The sequence below is a fragment of the Cervus canadensis genome, chromosome 2, assembly GCF_019320065.1.
Source record: "Cervus canadensis isolate Bull #8, Minnesota chromosome 2, ASM1932006v1, whole genome shotgun sequence".
NCBI classification, from domain to species: domain Eukaryota; kingdom Metazoa; phylum Chordata; class Mammalia; order Artiodactyla; family Cervidae; genus Cervus; species Cervus canadensis.
In genome coordinates this window covers 46,509,772-46,532,571 of record NC_057387.1, presented here as the reverse complement: position 1 = coordinate 46,532,571, position 22,800 = coordinate 46,509,772, and the positions used below count along the sequence as shown (strand labels likewise).

General features: G+C 41.0%; 1 protein-coding gene across 4 annotated transcripts in view; it reads left to right on the top strand.

The window, feature by feature from the left end:
• The window catches only part of SLC44A3 (solute carrier family 44 member 3), an 82,714-nt gene that overhangs the window by 34,831 nt on the left and 25,083 nt on the right, over positions 1 to 22,800 (top strand). For 3 of the 4 annotated variants that reach the window (XM_043460590.1, XM_043460593.1, XM_043460592.1), the window contains exons 10-12: positions 7,532 to 7,697; positions 18,979 to 19,135; positions 22,011 to 22,097. In XM_043460590.1, coding sequence (XP_043316525.1) covers positions 7,532 to 7,697; positions 18,979 to 19,135; positions 22,011 to 22,097 — 410 coding nt within the window. The remainder of the gene's footprint in view (positions 1 to 7,531; positions 7,698 to 18,978; positions 19,136 to 22,010; positions 22,098 to 22,800) is intronic. The other variant, XM_043460591.1, reaches the window with a different exon arrangement.

The following is a 22,800-nucleotide window of genomic DNA, read 5'->3' as shown; positions in this document are numbered from 1 at the left end:
TCCTCACAGGAACGTGCTTAGCGTGCTGAAAGGCAAAGGACTGTGCTTGGAAAGGAGGCAGCAGGATCAGATAGAGGGACTCCCGTCAAGGGCCCTGGGATCTAGGCTGGCTCTGGCCTTCCTTGAATGTTAATCTGGGCTTCCTTTTTCCCATTTTTGCAGTAGACAAATGGTGCTTACCCCAGGCTGCCTCATAAGGAAGTTAGGAGGCTGAGATGGGACCAGAGCTTTGCTTTGCAATTAGGGGGCCCTAGGTATTTCTTATATTAGGAACTAATGTCAACCAAGGAATGTCTAGTACTAACTTCTGGTTTGTGGTTTGTTCTCTGCCTGACATATTTGAGAACACAGTCTAAAAGAAAATTGTCCTCTTTTTAGGTTATCAGAGATCTAGAAGATAATTGAAGTTATTTCACAAAAGCTTCCTAGTAGCCCAGCCCTGTCCTAGGAACAGGGGAAGAGGGGTTGCTCAGGAGAGATTTGAAACAGCTCCTGCTTTTCAGAAGTTTATGTCCCTGTGGGGAAGTGTGCAGGGAGGCAGCCTCCATGAACATCTAGGTGTCTTTGCACCTGCTGTGATCTTAGTCTAGAATCTTCTCCCCTTCCTAAGCCTCACCCCAACTTTCTGCCCATCACTGCTTGGAAAAACAAGTCATTATTCAAGATTTGTTTTGAGTAATGTATTTCTTGGACCTGTCCTTGGTGGCTCAGACAGTAAAGAATCTGCATGCAGTGCAGGAGACCTGGGTTCGATCCCTGGGTCAGAAAGATTCCCTGGAGAGGGAAATGACAACCCACTGCAGTTTTCTTGCCTGGATAATTCCCTGGACAGAGAAGCCTGCGGGATACAGTCCATGGGGTTGCAAAGAGTCGGACATAACTGAACAAGTAATACTTTCACTTTCAATATATTTCTTAGAAACACTCTTATAAATTGCCCAAGCATACTGAGCTATTTCTTCTTTTTTTTTCCTTACATTTTGTGTATTCTTCATTCTTTCAAGAACTATTCATCAAATGCCTGCTACATGGCTTGGGAACTAGAGATACAGCAGTGAACCAGATGAAGGGGATGGGAAAAGGAGCATAAATGTGTTATGTCAGATGCTGATGAGACCTCTGAACAATCACGCAAGATAATGACTTGTGTGTCGTCCTCCCTCAGGAGAATGAACATCTGGAGGGCAAGGACTGTATCTTTTTCTTTCTATCTCTAAGGTTCGTGCACAGCCCTTGAGTGAGTTCAGTGTGTGCTGAGTCAGGGAGTGAATTCACATCGATGTTGTATTGAATGTGATATATACCAGAAAGAGCTAGGTAAACTCCAGGCATGATGGCCATGAGATTTTCTTCTCTTTTTCCCTGATCCCCGTGCTGTCAGAGCAGAACTGAGGCAGTGGGAGGCTCTTGGAAGAGGCCAAGTGCACAGAATGTGGTAGAACATAGGACTGTTTTCAGCTGGGCCTGCATCATTTGGGAGATGATCCCAATCAGCTGCACTGTCTTCCTTGAGAAACTGCCATTTACACTAATCATTAGTAACATATCAGTCTTTCAAATTGCTTTAAAACTTGCTTGTAATACCCAAATTTATAGCTAGCTGCATGATGCATTTCCTCCAGGTTATGACGATGATCTCTAGGAAGACTTCCTGAAAGTTGTCTCACATCTCTTTGATACGATGTATTACTTGAGGAAGATTGGTTCATTCATTCGTGCAATCGTTCACTGAACAAGTATTTATTGGACATTTACTATATCAGACCCTGCTATAGATGCTGGAGATACAGCTTTCCTTCCAGTGTGAAGGCTACGGGGAGATAAGCATTAAATAAAATGAGTCAGTGAATTTTATAGTATATTCAAATTTGATAGGTGGTAAGGAGAAAAATAGAGCAGAGAAGAATAACAAATGCTTGTGCTGGACTGTGTGTGCTCGGTCACGTCTGACTCTTTGCAACCCCACAGACTGTAGCCTGCCAGACTCCTTTGTCCATGGAATTTTCCAGGCAAAAATACTAGAGTGGGTTGCCATTTCCTACTCCAGAATAAATGCTTAAGGAGCCCCAATTAACCTGTTCTGCTTTTTGCCATAACACTTATCAGACTAACTTATCATAACACTTTAAATCAGATTTGAGACAAGTTTACCTTCAAGCCCCTAAAGCTTAAACTTCAGGGTCTTTCATTTGCAAGAACTCTTGCAAAGTTCAGTACCTGACTACCTAACCTTGTATTCTTTGTCTTATCAAGGGACCCTCAAACTGTGTAAAATTCAGACATCTTAAATGTATTCTAGCATTTATTACATTTTCATAGTATATTTTTAAAACAAGAAATGCTTAAGGAGGGGGCTCCAATTCTTAGTTTAATGATTGGGGAAGGCCTTGTTGAGAAGATAGTTGTGAGCAAAGATTTGAAATAGGTGAGGGCAGAGCCGTGAGTCTATGTAAAGGAGGGGAAGTGTTCTAGGCAAAGGGGACAGCAAAGCAGAGACTCTGGGGACACAGTCAGGAGGCCGCTCCCCAGAGTAGTGTGGTTTGGGGGAGCGTGGCTCAGGCTGGGGTCAGAGGGAGCACAGGGTCAGATCCTGGGGCCTCGTGGGCCATTACAGAACTTTGTTTCTGAAATAGGAAGTCATTGCAGCATTTTAAGCGGCAGAGTGGCATAGTCTGACTCAAATTTTCATGGCAGTGATTCATGGAGGAGGTGTTAGTGGGTTAGAACAGGGTTGTAATGGTGGACATGCTGTGACGTACAGGTTCTGTGTCTATTTTGAAGAATTTCCTGATATTAGATAAAGAATGTGAAAGAGGAGTTGGGGATGACACTGAGGTTTTTTTAGCTTGAGCAACTGGAAGATGAGATGGCCATCAGCTGAGACAGGACAGGACTTTGAGTGGAACATCTTCCAGGAAGAGCAAAAATTCATTTTTAATTGTGTTGATTGAAATATCTTTTAGACATCCAGGTGGACATGTTGGGTAGGGAGTTAACGGTTTGAGTCTGAAGTTTCTGGAGAGGCCCAGCTAGAGGTCTGCGTTTGACAATTGGGCAACACATGAATAGTATTTAAAACCATGAGATTTGAATGCGTGCAGACAGAAAAGAAATCCAAGGACTGTCCTTTGGGGCATGTCAATGTTAAGAGGTCTTGGAAATGAGGAAGAAAAAGGAAAGAAAATTGAAAGGGAGCAACCAGTGAGCAGGAGAATAACGTGCTATACGGAATTGGGGTGAAATGTTGAATGTGTCATATGCTGCTGATCAGTCAGATAAGAGCTAAGGATTGACCATTGAAGTTAGTAGCATGGAAGTGAAACAGAACAGTTTCAGAGCAGTGTGGGGGAGTGGATCACAAATAGAGTGGGTTAAGAGAAAGAGAAAAAGAATTGGAAAGAGTAAGAGACAACCTCGAGAAATTTGGCTGTGAAGAGGAACAGAGAAGTAGGAAGGAAGTCGGAGGAGTGAAGGGAGCTCAGAAGTAGGGGTTTTAAGATATGAAATTATTAAAAGTGATTCAGTCAGAGAATATTTTAAGGAAGCAAGAAAGAGAGGGAAATTTTCTGAAGTGGTATCTTCAAGTAGATGAGAAAGGGGATCTAGTGCAGGGGCTGACCTTAGAATCACGGACAGTTTATCATATTAAGGTGGGGTAGTCCAGTTATCGGAGAAGGCGATGGCACCCCACTCCAGCACTCTTGCCTGGAAAATCCCACGGACGGAGGAGCCTGGTAGGCTGCAGTCCATGGGGTCACTAAGAGTTGGACATAACTGAGCGACTTCACCTTCACTTTTCACTTTCATGCATTGGAGAAAGAAATGGCAACCCACTCCAGTGTTCTTGCCTGCAGAATCCCAGGGACGGGGGAAGCCTGGTGGGCTGCTGTCTATGGGGTCGCACAGAGTCAGACACGACTGAAGCGACTTAGCAGCAGCAGCAGCAGTCCAGTCATGGATGCATGCTGCTGAGGGGTAGAGATGGGGTAGATGCTCGCAGAGATTCTCCCATGGCTTCGGCTTTCTCAGAGAAACCAAAAGTGAGGTCACTGACTGAGCATGAGGATGGGAAAATAACTCTTAGTTAGAGGTTGGAGGAGAGATTATAAACAGTCCAGAAGAAGGGGGGGTGAATAAACTAGTGTAGCAGTATGTGAGTTCCTGATATTCACTCTGATTGTATCTTCTTTCTGATTTTTTTGTTTGCCTTTTTCATTTTTTTCTCTTAATAGCTGACATCCAGCATAAATCCAGAATGCTAAATAAATATTTCTTCACAACTGAAATCATATCTGCTTATACCTCAATTATAGCTAATCTTATCTTATATTTGATATTCTAAGCAACTGCCTGTTTAATCCTCGTAACAGCTACATGTATGGCATTTAGAGCCGTGAGGCTGGATGGAATCAACAAGGAAAGGAAGAGTAGGTATTAGTATCTTCAGATTACTGACAATGAAACAGAGATTTTAAAAGGCCCCGCAACCTCATAACCTGCCTAAGGTTGTTCAGCCATTAGGAGACAGAGGAGATATATGAATCTCAGTCTTTGTGACTCTCAAACTGTGTAACCGTTGCCCCGGGTTCATCTTGTCTTCCCTTTTCATGTTTACCGTTAGAGACCGGAGGCCCAGGTTGCTTATCACAAATGTCAAGGCCGAGATTGGAACCAGGCCCTCATCCAGTTCAGTGCCGTTTTCACCACCAGATCAAAATCATCTTGGGATCCAGATCAAATCTCATCTCGGGATCCAGTTCCCGTTAGCATCTGTTAGCTACACATGGTGGTAACAGTATTGTAATGTGTTAGTATTAATAACAAAGCAACTGATACTTTGATGAGAGGCTCTTGCCTGCACTAACCTAGCCATCCAGGAGAGGGCAGTCGTGTGTGCCTAAACACACCTGCCCCACCCACAGTCGCATTCTAAGCTTCTCCCTGAAGCTAGAGCTCCTGATTCTTCAGAGAATGTTTGCTTAAAGCTGTGGTTATTCAGACACGACTGAAGTGACTTAGCAGTAGCAGTAGCAGCAACAGTGGTTATCAAGCAGCAATTTGGTGATGTTTAGAGACATTTGGGTTGTCTTAAGTGGAAGAGGGGAGGAAAGATGCTCCTAGCATCTAATGGGTAGAGGCCAAGTGCTTAATATCCTGCAATGCATAGGGCAACTCCCCCACTTCACACCCCTAACAATTATGTGATCCAAAATGCCAAATGCTATGTTGAGAGGTTGGAAAACCCTGCCCTAAAGGAAAATCTGTAAATAGCTTGGTATAACTGAACTAGAAGAATAAATAGTTGATGGTTTCAGTAAAGATGATCAAAAACAAGTGGCCAGTCAAGAATATCTTTATGCATTCTGCTTCTTTGAGGAATGCCAGGAGTGTGGTGGCCTGTATGGATCTTGATGTATCCCTTTTAGCCATCCTCCGCTTGCTGACTGCTGCCATCAGTGTCCCAAGCTGGGGTGTGTGTGAATGTGCCATTGGTAGCCCCAAGGAGACACAATCCCTCCTTAGCACCCAAGGCCTTTGTATGTACTTGCCTTTTGTCTGTTGAGGAAATTGTCCCTCCTCTTCTTTGGAAACTTCATCCATCCCCAAATCACGTGTGATATTGTAGACCTGTGCTTGCAAACTGCAGTGTGTCCCTGTCACTGGTGATCCCGTGCATGTTGACTGGCCCCATCACTTCTGCTGTTCCAGGAGTGGCTCTCCAAGTCTCCACTCACCTGATTTACTACATACATGTGCCTGTCAGTCATGAGGGGCCACCTCCTGTGGGACTGGGAATGCTTTTCTGAAACACATCCATTTTGGAAATGCGTAAGCATTTATTAGCGCCTTACCTGAAATAGAGATTGCCTCCAGTCTACGGCCATACCACCCTGAACGCGCCCGATCTCGTCTGATCTCGGAAGCTAAGCAGGGTCGGGCCTGGTTAGTACTTGGATGGGAGATTGCCTCCAAGCCAGAATGAATCCAGTGTTCAATAAAATATTAACTTCTGTCTGTGAACCAAGCTGATCTAGTATTTCTCACAATGTGACTCTTGCTCAGCAGAACACAGAGCAGGAGTTACTAAGACCAGCCTTCGTCTGTGGAATCAGTTCCTTATACAACATGATTATCATTCCCACTTCCTTTGCCCAGACCCTATTGTGAATGTCTAAAGACATATGAATTATGAACCTAGGAGCAATTTATAGCTATGAAAGGAAATATTACATGAAACTGTCTTTAAATGTTCTTCAAGTTGTAGGTTTTGCCAGAGACCAAAGTGCCATCTTCTTTCTTATAGTGGTTTATTTAAAATATACAGCAGGGGACTTCCTTGGTGGTCCAGTGCTTAAGACTGCCTTCCAGTGTAGGGGGTATGGGTTTGATCCCTGGTTGGGGAGCTAAGATCCCATATGCCTCACAGCCAAGAACCCAAAGCATAAAACAGAAGCAATATTGGAACAAATTCAATAAAGATTTTTTAAAATGGTCCACATTAAAAAAATTCTAATATAATAATAATAAAATGAAACAGAGCAGAGAACATCTAAAAATCAAGTATAGTTGCAGAACTGAGATTTGGTATGGAATTGAGTTGAATTGCGGAGCCAATTCAAGGACTTCTTTAGATGAGAGCAAATAAAGTAGGACATGGTCAGTGAATGGCAGAGCATTGCTGGGGTTACCTCACTGGCCTCAGTTAAATATAATATTGTGCTCCTGAAATTTAAGTGATAAAAATCATCATTACTTATGGACTGATATTTCTGTGGGCCGGTACTCACCAGGTAAACCCATTCTACTCTCTCTCGAATGACCATCAGGAAATGGGTTTTACAGATAAGGATACTAACACTCCAAGAGGCCAGATAACTTGCCCCAGGCTACCCAAAAAGGGATAAAGCTGAGATCTGAATCTAGGAGGTTAACACTGAGTCCCACTAGCCATTTTAAATGTAGTAGGAGAGTTTGCTCTTGAAATCTGAAATGAATCCTTTTGAACAAATTAAGATTCTTTATTGAGTCTAAATTTTTGGTGAAGCATGGTTCTATAACACAGGATTCTATAACACAGTCCTAGGCAGGGTTCTATAACATAACTTTCATCAACATAAGTTTTGTTTGCATCACAAAGTGTTGTGATAGAAAAACCATGTGCTTTAGAGTCCACTGTGTCCAGGTTTATATTCTTCCTCCACTAATTATGAGCAGTGAGACTTTGCAAAAGTCACTTGACTCTGCCAAACCTCAGTTTTCATATCTGTAAAGTGGGGTGACTATTAGAAGATAAGTGTCATCTTATACAAGTTGCCTACCAGTTATCATAATCATCACTGTTAATATTATTCATAAGTTAAATGTGGATTCTCAATTTTAGTTTTGCTATGAAGATCTTAAGCAAACTTGACATTGACATCTGTGTTTCGTGTGATGCCAAAGTCTAGAACGGAGGAAGAATGGCCTCTTGAACCTTCTTCCATACTTAGGAAAACACAGATATAAAGCATGTTTGTGTTTTAAACTTTAGGAGCTGCACAGGTCATTGAAGGTGGCCAAGTGGAATATAAGCCTCTTTCGGGCATTCGGTATATGTGGTGGTACCATTTAATTGGCCTCATCTGGACTAGTGAATTCATCCTTGCATGCCAACAAATGACCGTAGCTGGGACAGTGGTGACGTGTTATTTTAACAGGTAGGTCTAGTGTGTTACTGCTGTTGATTTGTCTATGTGCTTCCTGTTGTGTGTCTCAAAAGATATTTTGGAATTTTGACATGACCTCTCAAAAGAGATTGGCAAGAGAAAAAGACTAAGTGCGAAATTAGGCAGAATGGTGGGATGAATTGAGAGATTGAGATATGTGCACTGCTGATACTGTGTATAAAACAGATAACTAATGAGAACCCACCATATAGCCCAGGGGACTCTACTCAGTGCTCTGTGGTGATCTAAATAGGAAGAAAATCTATCAAAAGAGGGGATAAATGCATACATATAGCTGATTCACTTTGCTGTACAATAGAAAATAACACAGCCTTGTAAAGGAACTATACTCCAATAGAAATTAATTTTAAAAAGTTAGGCAAAAAAAATTTGGCAGGATGTTTATTTAGCAGTAAAAAGGAATACTATATCTTAAATCTGTCACATTTCCATCCTCTTTTGCTTTAAGCTAGAAAATCCAATAGGAAGCCAAACACAGAAGTAATCAAACTGCTTAGAACTGAATGATATTCAAAAGAAAGGGTTGACTTCTCCTGTAAATATCCATTCTTACTAACCTCAAACTTTAAAAAAATTGCTGATCTATTTGGAACACACTGCAGTAAGTTTTATGAGCATCATTTAATCCTATGTAAAATGAGGAGAATGTTTTCTTTGAAAGCAGTTTTAAATCCTAAGGGAATTGTACATAACTATAAAATACAATTCATGTTCTTATAGTTAAATGCTAGTAAATTCATTTCTTGCTTTTCTGTTCACTATGATACTTATTTAAGTGTTTATCCTCCATTACCTCATCAAAATAATTGAGGACACATGCACATATGTCTCAACTCTTCACCTCTTTTATGTTTGTGAGGTTCTCTATGAGGCAGATAAAACCACAAGCAAGAAGAACAAGGCCAGTGCAATGACAGGGTTGGACTCAGAATAGGAAGTTTACTTCTGATGGGGCTGGTCTTCCTCCAATCCCTCAGACTAAATGGGCAGAAAAACATGAGGGTTCATGGGGCTAAGAAAGTCATCTAGGGATGATTCATGCTGTAGAACAATTACCTTCTGACGACAAGGAGTGCTATGGGTCTTATTGCAGAGGTGCTGTTGGGAGCCTCCTTCTTTAGAGACCCTGTCAGACACACGAAGGGCTATAGCCCTTGGCCCTGAGAGCTTTTGCGCCTTCGGAGGAGGTGATATGTGCTGCTTGCTCCTGAGTACAGGAGCAGAGATTATTCTAACCAAATTGGCCAGCAGCAGGTCACATCTCTCTGATAGCAGTGATTTTGTTCTATTTTAGTCACACAAAATCAAAACATTTTCAGTGAGGGCTTTTTATTTAACCTCCCATGAAGTGTATATATGTATCGCCTAATGTCTTCCCCCACTCTAACTCCCCTCCCCCGAAATCATGAGAAAATGAAGAAGGCATAAACACAGAAGGGCAGCAGGAGACAGGCGATGATCGCAGCTTAGAAACATCATGGCAGTCCAGTCCAGTGTTCTTGCTGGGATAATCCCACGAACAGAGCAGCCCATGGGATGGCAAAGAGTAGGATGTGACTGAGCACGGACGAATGAATGAAGAAACATCAGTCAAATTTTGAAAACTGAAGACAGGATGAATGAGTGGTGAGCAGATTGGAGAAGCCTCAAAAAGCTTATCTTCTGTGCATTTGGTGGGAGAGGAGGCTGATTTGAGCCATGAAAATCTAGAGAGATTCAGGAATTCAAGTGTAAAACGTGCTTGCAAAGATTAGTTAAAGGTCTTGCTAAAGAGCAGTTAGGCCCCATGGCCCCTCCTTCATACCAGCAGATATAAGTTGGGAGCTTTGCTCTCTGGAGAAGTCATCAGAGAGGGCCTGGATATAGGGTATCTGGCACAGCCAAGGTTGGGACACAGCTCTACCCTGAAAGAAGGGGGAGCAAGTGGAAGTCTAAGAATCTGCCTGCAATGCAGGAGACCTGGGTTTGATCCCTGGGTTGGAAAGATCCCCTGGAGAAGGTAATGACTACCCTCTCCAGTATATTCTTGCCTGGAGAATTCCATGGATGGAGGAGCCGGGCAGGCTGCAGTCCATGGTATCACAAAGAGTCAGACACGACTGAGTGACTAACACTTCACTTTCATTCTACCGGCTACCAACCCACACTCTACAGCTCAGCCTCCAGGATGTTGACAGCCATGTTGATATTTCTTAGGCATGAGATTATCGGATTCTTCTTTGGAGAAACTGTATAACCCAAAGCAAAGACCTGCAGATAGTACCACGTGGGGATCCCCCAATGAAATGGCCTGGTGCCCTGACTCTGAAGCAGATGGTGAAACTCACCAGTCAGCAGTCACCCTTGTATAGAACCTCCAATTCACTCTTTGGTTCCTCACGCTTAAATGTGAACCTATAGCCAGTGATTATTAAAAATTTGAAGAATCCTGTTGTGAAAGAAAAAGATCAAAATGAACAAAACAAACAAAAAAAAATTAGAAAAAATAGGGGCAATGCAGGCAGCAGAAGAAAACTGCAATAGCAACTGTAATAATATCTTCAGAAAGAACCAAAAAATGTTGCTTTCATACAATAAGAACCAAGAAAAAAGAATAGTGAGAGAACAGAAAGACCTCTTTGTTGTTAAAAATATGATTGCAAAAGTGAAAGTTTTCTACTGATGGATTAAAATATAAAGTTGAACTCCTCTAGAAGATAGAACAAAGAGATGGAAAATAGGAGAAAAAAGATAAAATTTAGGACACCCAACACCTGACTAATATGAGTTCTAGAAATAGAGAGCAAAGAAAAAAGGGAGGAAATTGTCAAAATTTCCCAGAGCTGGAGGACATGAGTAAAGAGAAGATCCCAGAAGCTTTAGAGAAAGATCACAGGCAAAACATCAAGAACTAGAACTGGTACAAGATCTATACTCTGAAAACTACAGAACACTAATGAAGGAAATTGAAAATTATATAGATAAATGGAAAGATAACCAGTGTTCATGGATTGAAAGAACTAATATTGTAAAAATATCCATACTATCCAAAGCAATCTACATATTTAATACAAAATATCCATGACATTTTTCACAGCACTAAAATAATTCTAAAATTTATATAGAATCACAGAAGACCCTGACTAGCCAGAGTAATCTTGGAAAAAAGGATGAATCTGGAGGTTTCACACTCCCTGACTTCAGAATGTGCTACAAAGCTGAAGTAATCAAAACTTCAAAGCTACAGTGGCATAAAAACAGACACATAGATCAATGGAACAGAATAGAAAGCCCAGAAATAAACCCATGCACTTATGTTCAGTTAACTTACAATGAAGGAGGCAAAAATATACAGTGGGGGAAAAGAAAGCCTTTTTAATAAATGTTGCCAGGAAATGGACACCTACATGTAAAAGAATGAAATTAGAACATTTTCTCATACTATATACCAAAATAAACTCGAAGTGGATTACAGACCTAAATATTAGTCCAGAAGCCATAAAACTCCCAGAAGAAAACAAGCAGGACACTCTTTGACATAAGTTGTAGTAGTGTCTTTTTGGATCTATTGCCTCAGGCAAAGGAAACAAAAGCAAAAATAAACAAATTAAGCTTAAAATCTTTTGCACAGCAAAGGAAACCATCAACAAAATGAAAAGACAGCCTACTGAATGGGGAAAATGCTTGTAATTGATAAGACCAATAAGGGGTTAATATCCAAACTATTTATTAATAAAGTCATACAACTCAGTATAAAAAAAAGAGAACCCAATTTAACAATGGGAAGAATAGATATTCTTCCAAAGAAAGCATACAGATGGCCAACAAATGCATGAAAAGATGCTCAACATTGCTAATCCTCAGAGAAATGCATATTGAAACCATGAGATATCACCTCACACCAGTCAGAATGGCTATTGTTAAAAGGACCACAAATGTTGGCAAGGAAATGAAAAAAAGGGAACCCAAGTGCACTGTTGGTGGGAATGTAAATTGATGCAGCCACTATGGAAAATAGTATGGAGGTTCCTTAAAAAACTGAAAGTAGAACTGCTGTTTGAATGAATGCCACTGCTGGGTGTATAGCCAAAGAAAATGAAAATACTAATTCAAAAAGATATATGCCCCCCAGTGTTCAGGCAGCTTTATTTACAATAGCCAAGATATGGAAGCTACCTAAGTGTCCATCAGTAGATGAATAAATAAAGAAGATGTCATATATTTATACAAAGGAATATTAACCATAAAAAAGAATGAAATTTTGCTATTTTGCAACAATGTGGTTGGACCTGGAGGGCATTATACTTAGTGAAATAAATTAGAGAAATACAAATACTATATGTTATCACTTAAATGTGGAATCTAAAAAATAAAACAAATGAATATGACAAAACAGAAACAGACTCACAGATTTAGAGAATAAACTAGTGATTTCCATCCGGGAGAGGGAAGTGGACAGAGTTAAGGTAGGGGTAGGAAACCAAGAGGTACAAACTACTGTATATACTCTAAATAAGCTGTATATTATACAATACAGGGAATGCAGCCAATATTTTAAAATAACAAGTGAGGTATAATCTTTAAAAATATTGAATCACTGTGTCATACATCTGAAACTAGTCTTATAAATCAACTACACTTCAATAAAAAATAAAATTTAAAAAGAACTAGAATGGAATCTGATGTTCAACAGCAACTCTGAACCAGGGAGATAGTAGGACAAAACTATCAAAATTCTGAGAAAAGATTATTTCCAACCTAGAATTCTATACCTATTCATACTATCAGTCAAAGATAAAGGAAGATAAAGTCCTATTCAGGCATGCTAATATCGCAAAAGATTTCCTCCCCATATCCCTTCTCCTCTGAAACTAATGAGTAAACCAGGGGGAAAACATGAATTTCAGGAATTTCACTGAACTCCAACACGAGTTGGAGTTTCACTCCAACACAGTGAAGAAGAGAAGGGAATTTCCAGGAAGGTAGCTATATAGCAGGTATGGAAAATGTCCAGTCCAAGGAGGAGCAGGAGAGCAGTGGGCTCCAGGAGGGATGTCTCCAAGAAAAAATAAAAAGGAAACTTAGAGGAAAAAAAAAAAGGAAACTTAGAGACTATCAGATGTGTTGTTTGAATATGTGTAGAAAAAGAATTATACTTTGATGAAGCATTTGGTGAAGCACATGGAAAACCAAGCAAATAAAAAAGGTGAAATATTATTAACTTAAAGAAAAGTCAAAAGCTATAAAAAAAAAAAAAAGAAAATATAGTCAGAATACACTGTTTCAAACAGTTGTGAATGTTATTCATGCACTGATAATGTAAGCCCTAAACATTAATTAAAACATACTCAGTGGTGAAAGATTGAAAATTTTTTTTCTAAGATCAGAAGTGCCCACCCTTGCCATTCTTATTCAGCATAGTACTGGAAGACCTAGCCAGAGCAATCAGGCAAGAAAATGAGGAAAAATATATACAAATCACAAAGGAAGAAGTAAAATTGCCTTTGTTTGCAGATAATATGACTTTATTAATATATAAAGAAAATTCTAAAGACTTTATCAAAAAAACTGTTAGACTAGTCAATGAATTCAGTAAAGGTACAGGATACAAAGCATTCAGAAAACAGTTGCATTTCTCTAACAGTAAAATATCTGAAAAAGAAATAAAGAAGACAGTCTCATTCACACTGGCATTGAAACAATAAAATACTTAAGAATGAATTTAAGGAGATGAAAGCTCTGTATACTGAAAAGTATAAGACTCTGATGAAAGACACAAATAAATGGAAATATACCCTCTGTTCATGGATCAGAAGAATTAATATTGTTAAAATACCCTTATTACCCAAAGCCATCTATAAATTCAATGCATTCCCTGTCAACCTTTCAGTTATATTTTCCACAGAAATAGAAAAATTCTAAAATTTGTATCACAAAAGAGCCCAAATAGCCAAAGCAATTTTAAAAACGAACACATCTGGAGGCATCATATGTCCTGATTTCAAACTACACCACAAAACAGTGTGGTCCTGGCATAAAAATAGACCCATAGATCAGTGGAAGAGAACTGAGGTCCTAGAAAGGGGAAACGATAATGTCTTCAATAAACAGTTCTGGAAAAACTGGATAGCAACATGAAGAATAAAATTAAATCCTTGTATTAGACGGTTCACAAGAATTAATTCAAAATGGTTTAAAGACTTAAGAACTGAAGTCCCTAAACTCTTATGAGAAAACATAAGGAAAAAGCTCCTTTACATCAGTCTCAGAGGTGATTTTTCAAATGTGACACCAAAAGCACTAGCCACAGCAACAAAAATTAGTGAGATTACATCAAACTAAAAAGTTCTACATGATAAAAGAACCAATCAACAAAATGAAAAGACAGCCTATGGAATGGGAGAAAATATTTGCAAATCATTTGTCTGATGAGGAGTTAATACCAAAATATATAAATAACTCCTATAACTCCATAGTAAAAAAAAAAATTCAGTTAAAAAAGGGGCAGAGGAGCAGAACTTCCTTTCCAAAGAAGATACAGAAAACAGGCACATGAGTTCGTGTTAATGTATGACAAAACCCACTGAAAAAATAAATAATTAATTTAAAAAAAAAAAAAAAAAGAAAATGTGCTCGACATCACTAATCATCAGGGAATACATATCAAAACCACAATTAGATACCACCTGTTAGAATGGCTATCATCAAAAAGACAAGAGGTAACTAGTGTCGGCAAGGATGTAGGGAAAAGGGAACCCTCGAGCACTGTGGGGTGGGGCGTGTAAATTTGGTAACAGCAATTATGGAAACTGACAGTGTGGAGGCTCCTCAGAAAATTAAAGTCAGAACTGTAGGATCCAACAAGCCCACTTCTTAGGTATATATCGAAAGGGAATGAAAAAAGAATCTTGAAGAAATGTCTTCATGCCTATGTTCATTGCAGCACTATTCACAATAGCCAAGATATGGGAACGACCTCAGTGTCCACTGAAGGCTGAATAGATGAACAAGATGTGGTGTATGTAATGGGATATTATTTAGCCATGAGAGAGAAGGACATCGTGCCATTTAAAACAACACGAATGGACCTTAAGGGCAATATGCCAAGTGATACGTCATAGAAAAACAAATAAGGATGATACCACTTACATGTCAAATCTAAAAAAGCTGAACTAATGGAAACAAGTAGAATGGTGGTTGCCCGGGAGTTGGGGTAGAGGGGAAGGGGAGGTATGGATTAAGGGCACAAACTTCTAGTTAGAAGATGAATAGTTCTGGGGATCTAACTACAGCATGATGATTATAGTTAACAATACTGTGTTATATACTTGAAAGTTGCTAAAAGAAGAGACCTTAAATGTTCTCACCACAAAAAAAAAAAAAAAGAAATGGTTAATTATATGAGGTGGTGGAGGCATAAGCTAATGCTAAGATAGTAATCATTTTGCAATATATATGTGGATCAAATCAACACATTGTACACCTTGGACTTGATAATGTTACATGTGGATTATATGTCAATAAAACTGGGGAGAAATCTTTTAGAACTTCAGTATAATTATATTGAGAAGAAGAGGAGTGGGAAAAATGAGTGTACTTGGCCGTTTAAGCTGCCAAGGAGAATGAAACCTGTATCTTCCATAGTGGGAAGTTGGTAGACATTCTCTGAGACTGAAAAAATGAAGAAATTCCAGTAAGAACAAGTAATTTAGGAGTGTGAAGGTGGGTTCCAGAAGAAACAGCTAAAATATTGCCTCTCGGGAGAGACAATTAGTGGTGGAGAAAGAAAACTGCTGTTTTTCCTGTTACACCTAGCAGTACTATTTGACTTTTTAAGATATTTCACATATTTGATAAAAATAAACTAATTTAAAATAGAATGCATGCTGACTTATTTTTAGCACTGCTATTTCATTTATTAAAGAGTTCTGCATTCTTTTTGACTGAGCGCTAATTTTGAAACCTCAAGGTTTTCCCTTATCTCAGGGCTTACAATTCTTTAATCTCATGTTCCAGTCTGCATGCAGGGTGAGAATTAAATATAGCCAGAGTGCATTCATCTCTGTCATTCATTCAAGCAGTAAGACAGATGAAGAGGTCATCCAAGGAGCATCAAGTACCAGGACATGGGCATCCTGTGTAATTTCCCTTTTACCACCATTTGCTTGAATTTCAGAGAGGTCAACTGAGAGGCATAAAGATGGGGCTGGGGTGTGATAGGAAGGAGCCAGCACTGCTCCGTTTGGAGAAGGGACGCTTGAGTCATGACTTCATCGCTTCCAAGTATACAGAAGATGGTTTCCAGCTGCTTTGGATTTGCTAAGGAGGAAGTGAGGAAGTGGATTCACAGCAGAGCCTAAGGAATTTCGGTAGGACACACATGAGTTTGCTAACCCTGACAAGAGCTGCTGAGGACCTGTTCTTCATAACAAAGAGTTTCCTTTTTCCTTTGGGATTGGATAAATGAACCTCACAGCTTCCCCCACAGTCCTTCCAACCCCATCTTGCAGTGATTCTGCTGAAGGAAATGTCAGGAAAGGACGAGGTCTCTTCAGGGACACATCACACTCCTTTGCCCAGGACCAGACAGACACTGGAGGCCAAGCATCCTGTGCAGCCTGATCCTTGTCCAGGAGCCCCAACACAGAATGGATTATCCATGCTCCTGAAGAGTTCTCAGTGAGCACTCGACTGGATCTAACCAGAGCTAAAACGTGCCTCCAAGATTCCTAAGTTTCTGGAGTAAGTTATGTTGAAACAAATCATAACTGCAAAACAGCACTTAGATACCATGACCCAAAGGCGTTATAGACTTAGGTGAACGAGAGCATTAAACGCTTTGCACAGAACTTCCCTGATGGTCCAAGCGTTAAGAATCCGCCGGCCAGTGCAGGGGACATGGGTTTGATCCCTGGTCCAGGAAGATCCCCACATACCACAGAGTAGCTAAGCCCTGTGTGCCTAGAGCTTGTGCCCTGCAACAAGAGAAGCCACTGCAATGAAGAGTAGTCCCTTCATAGTTGCTCGCCACAACTAGAGAAAGCCTGCGTGCTGCTGTGAAGATCCAGCACAGCCATAAATAAATAAAAATGTTAAAAAGTAGTGCTTAAAAAAAAAAAAGAAAATGGTTTGCCCAGGGATTTGAGCTGACGCTGTGTCCTAGGACCCCCTGGCCCCGTCACACAGGGCCAGGCACCTTCAGCACTCAGAGCAGCCACAAGTTTAAAACTAGAGGAGCTGGGCATGTGGGGTACATCCTGGAGTCTCCTGCTCTCCCCCACTGCCCGGGGCCTTCCTACTGCCACCACCCACAGAACCCAGTGAAAGGTGCCCAGCATGCGGCACTCCCCGTAGACAGAAGCCCACCAGGAGGCCCTGGCATCCTCATAAGCCCATCACTGAGCTGCTCAGTATGACCCTTGCCGCATTGTGGTCCCAAACTCCAGTTCTCAAGATGCGGTGATGTATTAGTTTAAGCTTCACTAGGTGTAATCAAAGCCTCTTCCTGAAGGCAGGTTTTGCTGCTTGTGAAGAGATGAAGGCCCCAGGGACATGCGCAGCAGAGGAGGGGTGACAGGGTGATATAAACTTTGAATGTGGAAAAGAGTCTCGGGCAAGAAGGTGGGGTCTCCGACACCCCCCAGTGATTGACCCATTCAATCATTTAGTTCTTAGGACAGGGTATTGAGTGAGTTCTGGCTCCGCAGGCTGGCCTGGTTTGTGAGCTTGGCCCTCTTTTCAGGTTTTTCTCTCCCAAGTGGTAAGTCAGCTTCTGGAACTTCTACATCTTCTTCCAGCCAAGCCCAAAAGTGGCTGGAGCCATCACTGGGATGTGACACGGATGAGGGCCATCTAGACAACGCTGACACCACCCTGCCTTAAGTGGTCAATCCCATCCCTGCGAAACCTCAGAAAACGGATGCCTAAGCCCAAACTTCAGTACTTGGAGGACCAGCCCCAGGCCTGTGAATAAATTGTTTCCCTGTCAGATGCAGAGCAAGCGCTTCCATCGTCTGCCTGCATCCCTGCTTGAGAACCAGTCCATTCTAAGGCACATGGATCTCCTCAATGGGAAAGTACAGTCTTCCTCTTAAAAAAAAAAAGGACTGAGGAAAGGGAAAAAAATGTGTCAGCCTTTCCTGGCTGTGCTACTTTTCGCATTTATCAGATCTAAGTGAATTCATATCAGCAATAGCTTCCCTGGCATTTCCTATTTTCAACAATATTGAGTTGAAACACACATCGCCCTTTTTGTGGGACGATTGGATTGCAGCTACTCTGCTCCCGATATTACTTTCATGTTCTCTCTTCCTTCCTGGATGATTTAAATAACAGCAAAATGTGGCCGTTGCCAGCCCTTGAAACATTTCTGGCTGCATTCCTTTTCCTCCCTGAAAACCTAGGCTCTGGTCAAGACCTTAATTCATAGTGACTTATTAGCAACCATAGCGAGCTGTAGAATAATCCATTATGAAGAAAGCAAGCCTCCCTTGGAATCGAGTGAAGGAGCTTCTCGGAAAGGGCCTCACTTTCTAGAACTGGCCTCTGTGGGCCGGGGGAGGGGTGACATCAGCCCTCCCTCCTTTGTTTTATCTTTCAGGTGTGGGGGAGCGGGAAGAAAGATGTGCCCATTCTGTTCTTTTTCACTTTTTTTTCCCTGCCTGTGAAACTGACTTTCGCATTCTTGAGAGCTGTGTCATGACAAGTCCCGTAAATGATTCACAGTGAGGTGACCTTTACAGAACAGAGGAGAAATCAGCTGGGTTTCAGGAGCTGGAGAAGCCAGAATTCTTCCTCCCTCTGCTGTGAGCCGGATACTCTCTGGCTGCCAATCCTGGTCATGTGATGTGGTAGTGATTTTCATCACTAAGCTAATACTGGCAATATTTACAGATGCAAGTGTATAATTTAAACCTAGGGGATTATTACATAATTAAACTACTGAAACTGAAAATGGGATCAATACCCAATTTAATGGATTGGTGGAGGTGGTTAGGCGTTGTAAAGAGGAAAACTTGTTCACCTCACCTCATCACTATGTTTTAAAATGTTCTCTTCCTTGTTCGTAACATTGAGTACCACCAAAAAATATTTCTTAACTTAGTCCAAGAAATAATTTAACCTTAGGAGTATAAAAATTTTGCCAAATGCAGATGGTGTCACTGCTTTCTGAATTGCTAGTACTGTAGATGATTTGAACCAGAGAGAAGTTTTTTTGTTTCTTTCTAAATAGTGTTTTTTAAATGCTGTCTTTTTTTTCTCCTGTTCCCAGAAATAAAAGTGACCCTCCTGATCGCCCGATCCTTTCATCTCTCTCCATTCTTTTCTGCTACCATCAGGGAACAGTTGTCAAAGGGTCATTGTTAATCACTGCAGTGAGGATTCCAAGAGCCGTTCTCATGTACATGTGTAACACTCTGAAAGAGAAGGTAAGGCAACACGTTAAAACAGAGTGTGCTGTGTTTGGGTCACAGAGAAGTGAATCACTGGAGAACTGCCCTGGGTCCCGGGACGGGAATGTGACCTGTGCCAGGGGCCATTCAGAGAGCTCCGGTGTGCTTCAGGTCCCCTCTGCACCCCGCCCCCAGCAACCTTCCTGTCCAGCTCCCTGTTTTGTTTAATTTTGTTGGATTTTCTCCAACATGGTGGCACAGGTGGTGTAGGGAGGGCATAGTTCTTAGCTTGCTGGTTTTTCTTCCTATTTAAATGATGAACAAATGGGAGAAATTCCTAGCAAGGTTTTATGGACATTTATCATGCTTTTTTAAAGAAAGAAAAATATCCTATAAGATGAGGAGATTTGCTTGTTTCTGTTTTAATGCTAAAATAGTCCCCACCTTTTGTGTTTCCTGGAGGGTGTCATGGGAAGTTAGTTGCATGTGCCTGTGTGTGCGTTCATGCTTAATAGTGAGAAATGGGCAAGCTGACCTAAATCTCAGCTCTAAAGACAGAAAACTGTGGGGCTTTTGTGCCTGGGGGTTTTTTCTTCTCCCTGGTTTTTATTTCCATGCACATTTGGTTATGAATGCCAGTGGAAACCAAAACACCAGGAAAACAGCTGTTCTCATGGTATTTCTGGCCTGCCATATAAGGAAAGGTTGGATTTTTCCCAACTTTTCTGTTCTCACACAATGTTAGTCTCCCCACCCCCCATCCCTACCTCTGTGTTGGTGACTTGGTCAGAGTTTCACAAACATTGAGTCCAGCCATTTGAGTATAGGTATGTGCTTTTAGTAAACTGGGAAAGTTTTACATGTGGATTCGTAATTACACTTTAGAATTGTTTTCGTTTGCTCTTTTAAGCAGAAATCTGAATTGTTGAAGATTTCAGTCAGTCAGTGTTAGTTGCTCAGTTGTATCCGATTCTTTGTGACCCCATGGACTACAGCCTGTCAGGCTCCTCTGTCCGTGTTCTCCAGGCAAGAATATTGGAGTGGGTTGCCATGTCCTTCTCCAGGGATTCTTCCCAACCCGTGGATCAAACCCAGGTCTCCTGCATTGCAGGCAGATTCTTTACCATCTGAGCCACCAGGGAAGCCCAATCAAGATTTAATTGTAAATCAAGATTTAAAATTAGTATATTAATTAAGAGCAGTTGATTGTATTTCACATAAAATTATCTAGCTTCCTTACCTTGAAATGCACACTAAGCCATCACTCCTGATCAGAGAGTATTTTCTGTTGAAATATTGCTTAACTACATATTTGTGACTTAAAGAGACATTTCCACATCGAGGATAAATCTAGCTACTCTGGCTGTTGCATTTTGAAATTGATCCTTCAATCTTAGGAAACTTGGAGAAAGATTTCTTGAACAGAGCAACTTTTTATTTCAAATAGATTCATATAGTTTATATATATTAAATATATTCATATATGTATGTCATGCTCTGCTTGGTTGCTCAGTCCAACTTTTTTGTGACCCCTATGGACTATAGCCCGTGAGGCTCCTCTGTGTATGGGATCTCCCAGGCAAGAATACTGGAGTGGATTGCCGTTTCCTCCTCCAGGGGATCTTCCTGACCCCGGGATCAAACCCGCGTCTCCTGTGGCTCCTGCACTGCAGGTGGATTCTTTACCGCTGAGCCATCAGGGAAGCCCTCATATATGTATATATGCATGTGTTTTATATATAAATATGCATTAGTACTAGATAATCATAAGTTAATAAACATCAGGGAACTCGCTGTACCCCCCAGAGCTAAGCACTTTAAACTCTTTGGGGAAACAGCTTCCGTAAATCTAATAGTCAATGGGTCAGCCTCTCTGGCTGAGGTCTAAGAGGTTATTTATCACTTCCTAGATCCCATAAAGACTAAGGGTTTAAACTCCCTTTTAGTGATGTCACTGTTGGAGAAATGCGTCCTTTCTTAGGTTAAAAAAAATAGTCTTCCTCAGCAGCCTTATAGCCCCATACTGTACCTGCAGTATAAGCTTTTCACAGGGCAGCCGCTGTGAGATCCTTCTTACATTTAAATGGCTCATTCACAACCATAGCCAGGCTGAAAAGTATGCAGGTCAGATTTCATCCAGTCGAATTAACACTGGGATGAGAAAATGTCTATATAAGGCTAAATTGTCCCTGGGGTCCTAGTAGAAAACTATTTCAGGATTGTTTTCAGGGATTTCCCCCACCACCACCCCCAAATCTGGGCAGTAAGATACATTTAATCGCCCCTTCCCCCAACAAGTTTTATTAATTCATCCGTTCTTGAGTTATACACAAGTTCGAGTTATAGTTCAAAGGACTAATTTATCCCTAAAATTTAACCCTGAAAGTCTTAATATGGGATGTTTTTCCAAAAAATTAAACCTGATTTTTTTGTGTGTGTGGACACACAACTAGTATCTAGAATGCATTAGTTTTATTGTCTGTGGGATGTGAATTTCTCATGAATATAAACTTTGGTTTGAAAAAGCAGAGTTGATGATTGAAGACACTTAGGAAAAGATGAAGGAAGAGAGTTTTTTGTTTTTTTTTTTTTTACTAGAACCAGAAGGTCTGGTTCACCGTTGCTAGTAAAAACAGGCGAATCTATTTCCCTTTCTGCTGAAGTCAACAGCACTCCTAACAGGTAAGCCCACAGAAGAGAACACTTGCTCATCAGTATAGTAATGATAATAATTAGTAGTAGCAGTAGCATATCCAGAATAGAAGGACTTCTGTACCCATGAGAATTGCTGTGATGCTTCTCCAGGTACACAGATCTCCAAGTACGAACAGGGTGTGCTGGAAGACACTTCTGCTTGCCTCTTTCCTGTGCTGTTGGTGACACTGTTCCTTTCTTTCCGAACCTGACCCAGCAGGACGGTGCCTTGTCAAGGTGCGTGTCCCAGTGCTGCTGCTGCTGTTTCTGGTGTCTTGACAAGTGCCTGCGCCATCTCAACCAGGTACGTCTCCTGCGCCGGGGACACCCGGTGTGAGGGCCTGCCAGTGGGCGCCGTCTCTTAGGCCGGGGGTTAGCCAGTTTTGCTATAAAGGCCAGATTGTGTAAAAGTTTTCAGGGTTGGGTCATCTGGGTCTTGGTCACAGATACTCAGCTCTGCTGCCACAGCAGGAAAGAGCCACAGACAGGATGTCACTGGATGGGCCTGAGTGTGTCCTAGCAGAGCTTTACTTACGGGCACTGAAATCTGAATTTTATTTTTTGTTTTTGCTCCTCTGTGTCTTTGTTGTAGTGCGAGGGCTTAGTTGCCCTGCAGCATGTGGAATCTTAGTTCCTCGACCAGGGATCAAACCCACATCCCCTGAATTGGAAGGGAGATTCTTAACTGCTGGATCACCAGGGAAGTGCCTGAGATCTGAATTTTATACTTCTTATGTGTCAAGACATATTCTCCTTATTTTGAATTTTTCCAACTATTTTTAACATGTGAAAATTATTCTTAGCTCTGTCTGGAGGGAAGCGGAGATAGATGGATGGATCTGGTTCCTTGGCTGTAGTCTGCAGTCCTTTACCTTAAGACCTTAGGTCATAATACAAGTCTTCAAATTCTGAAAGAAATGTGTCTCTCTTTCAAAAAAAAAAAAAAAGAGGAGGCTTTAGAAACTCTAATACAGTGCATATGTATCAACTGAGAGTTAATTTTCAAT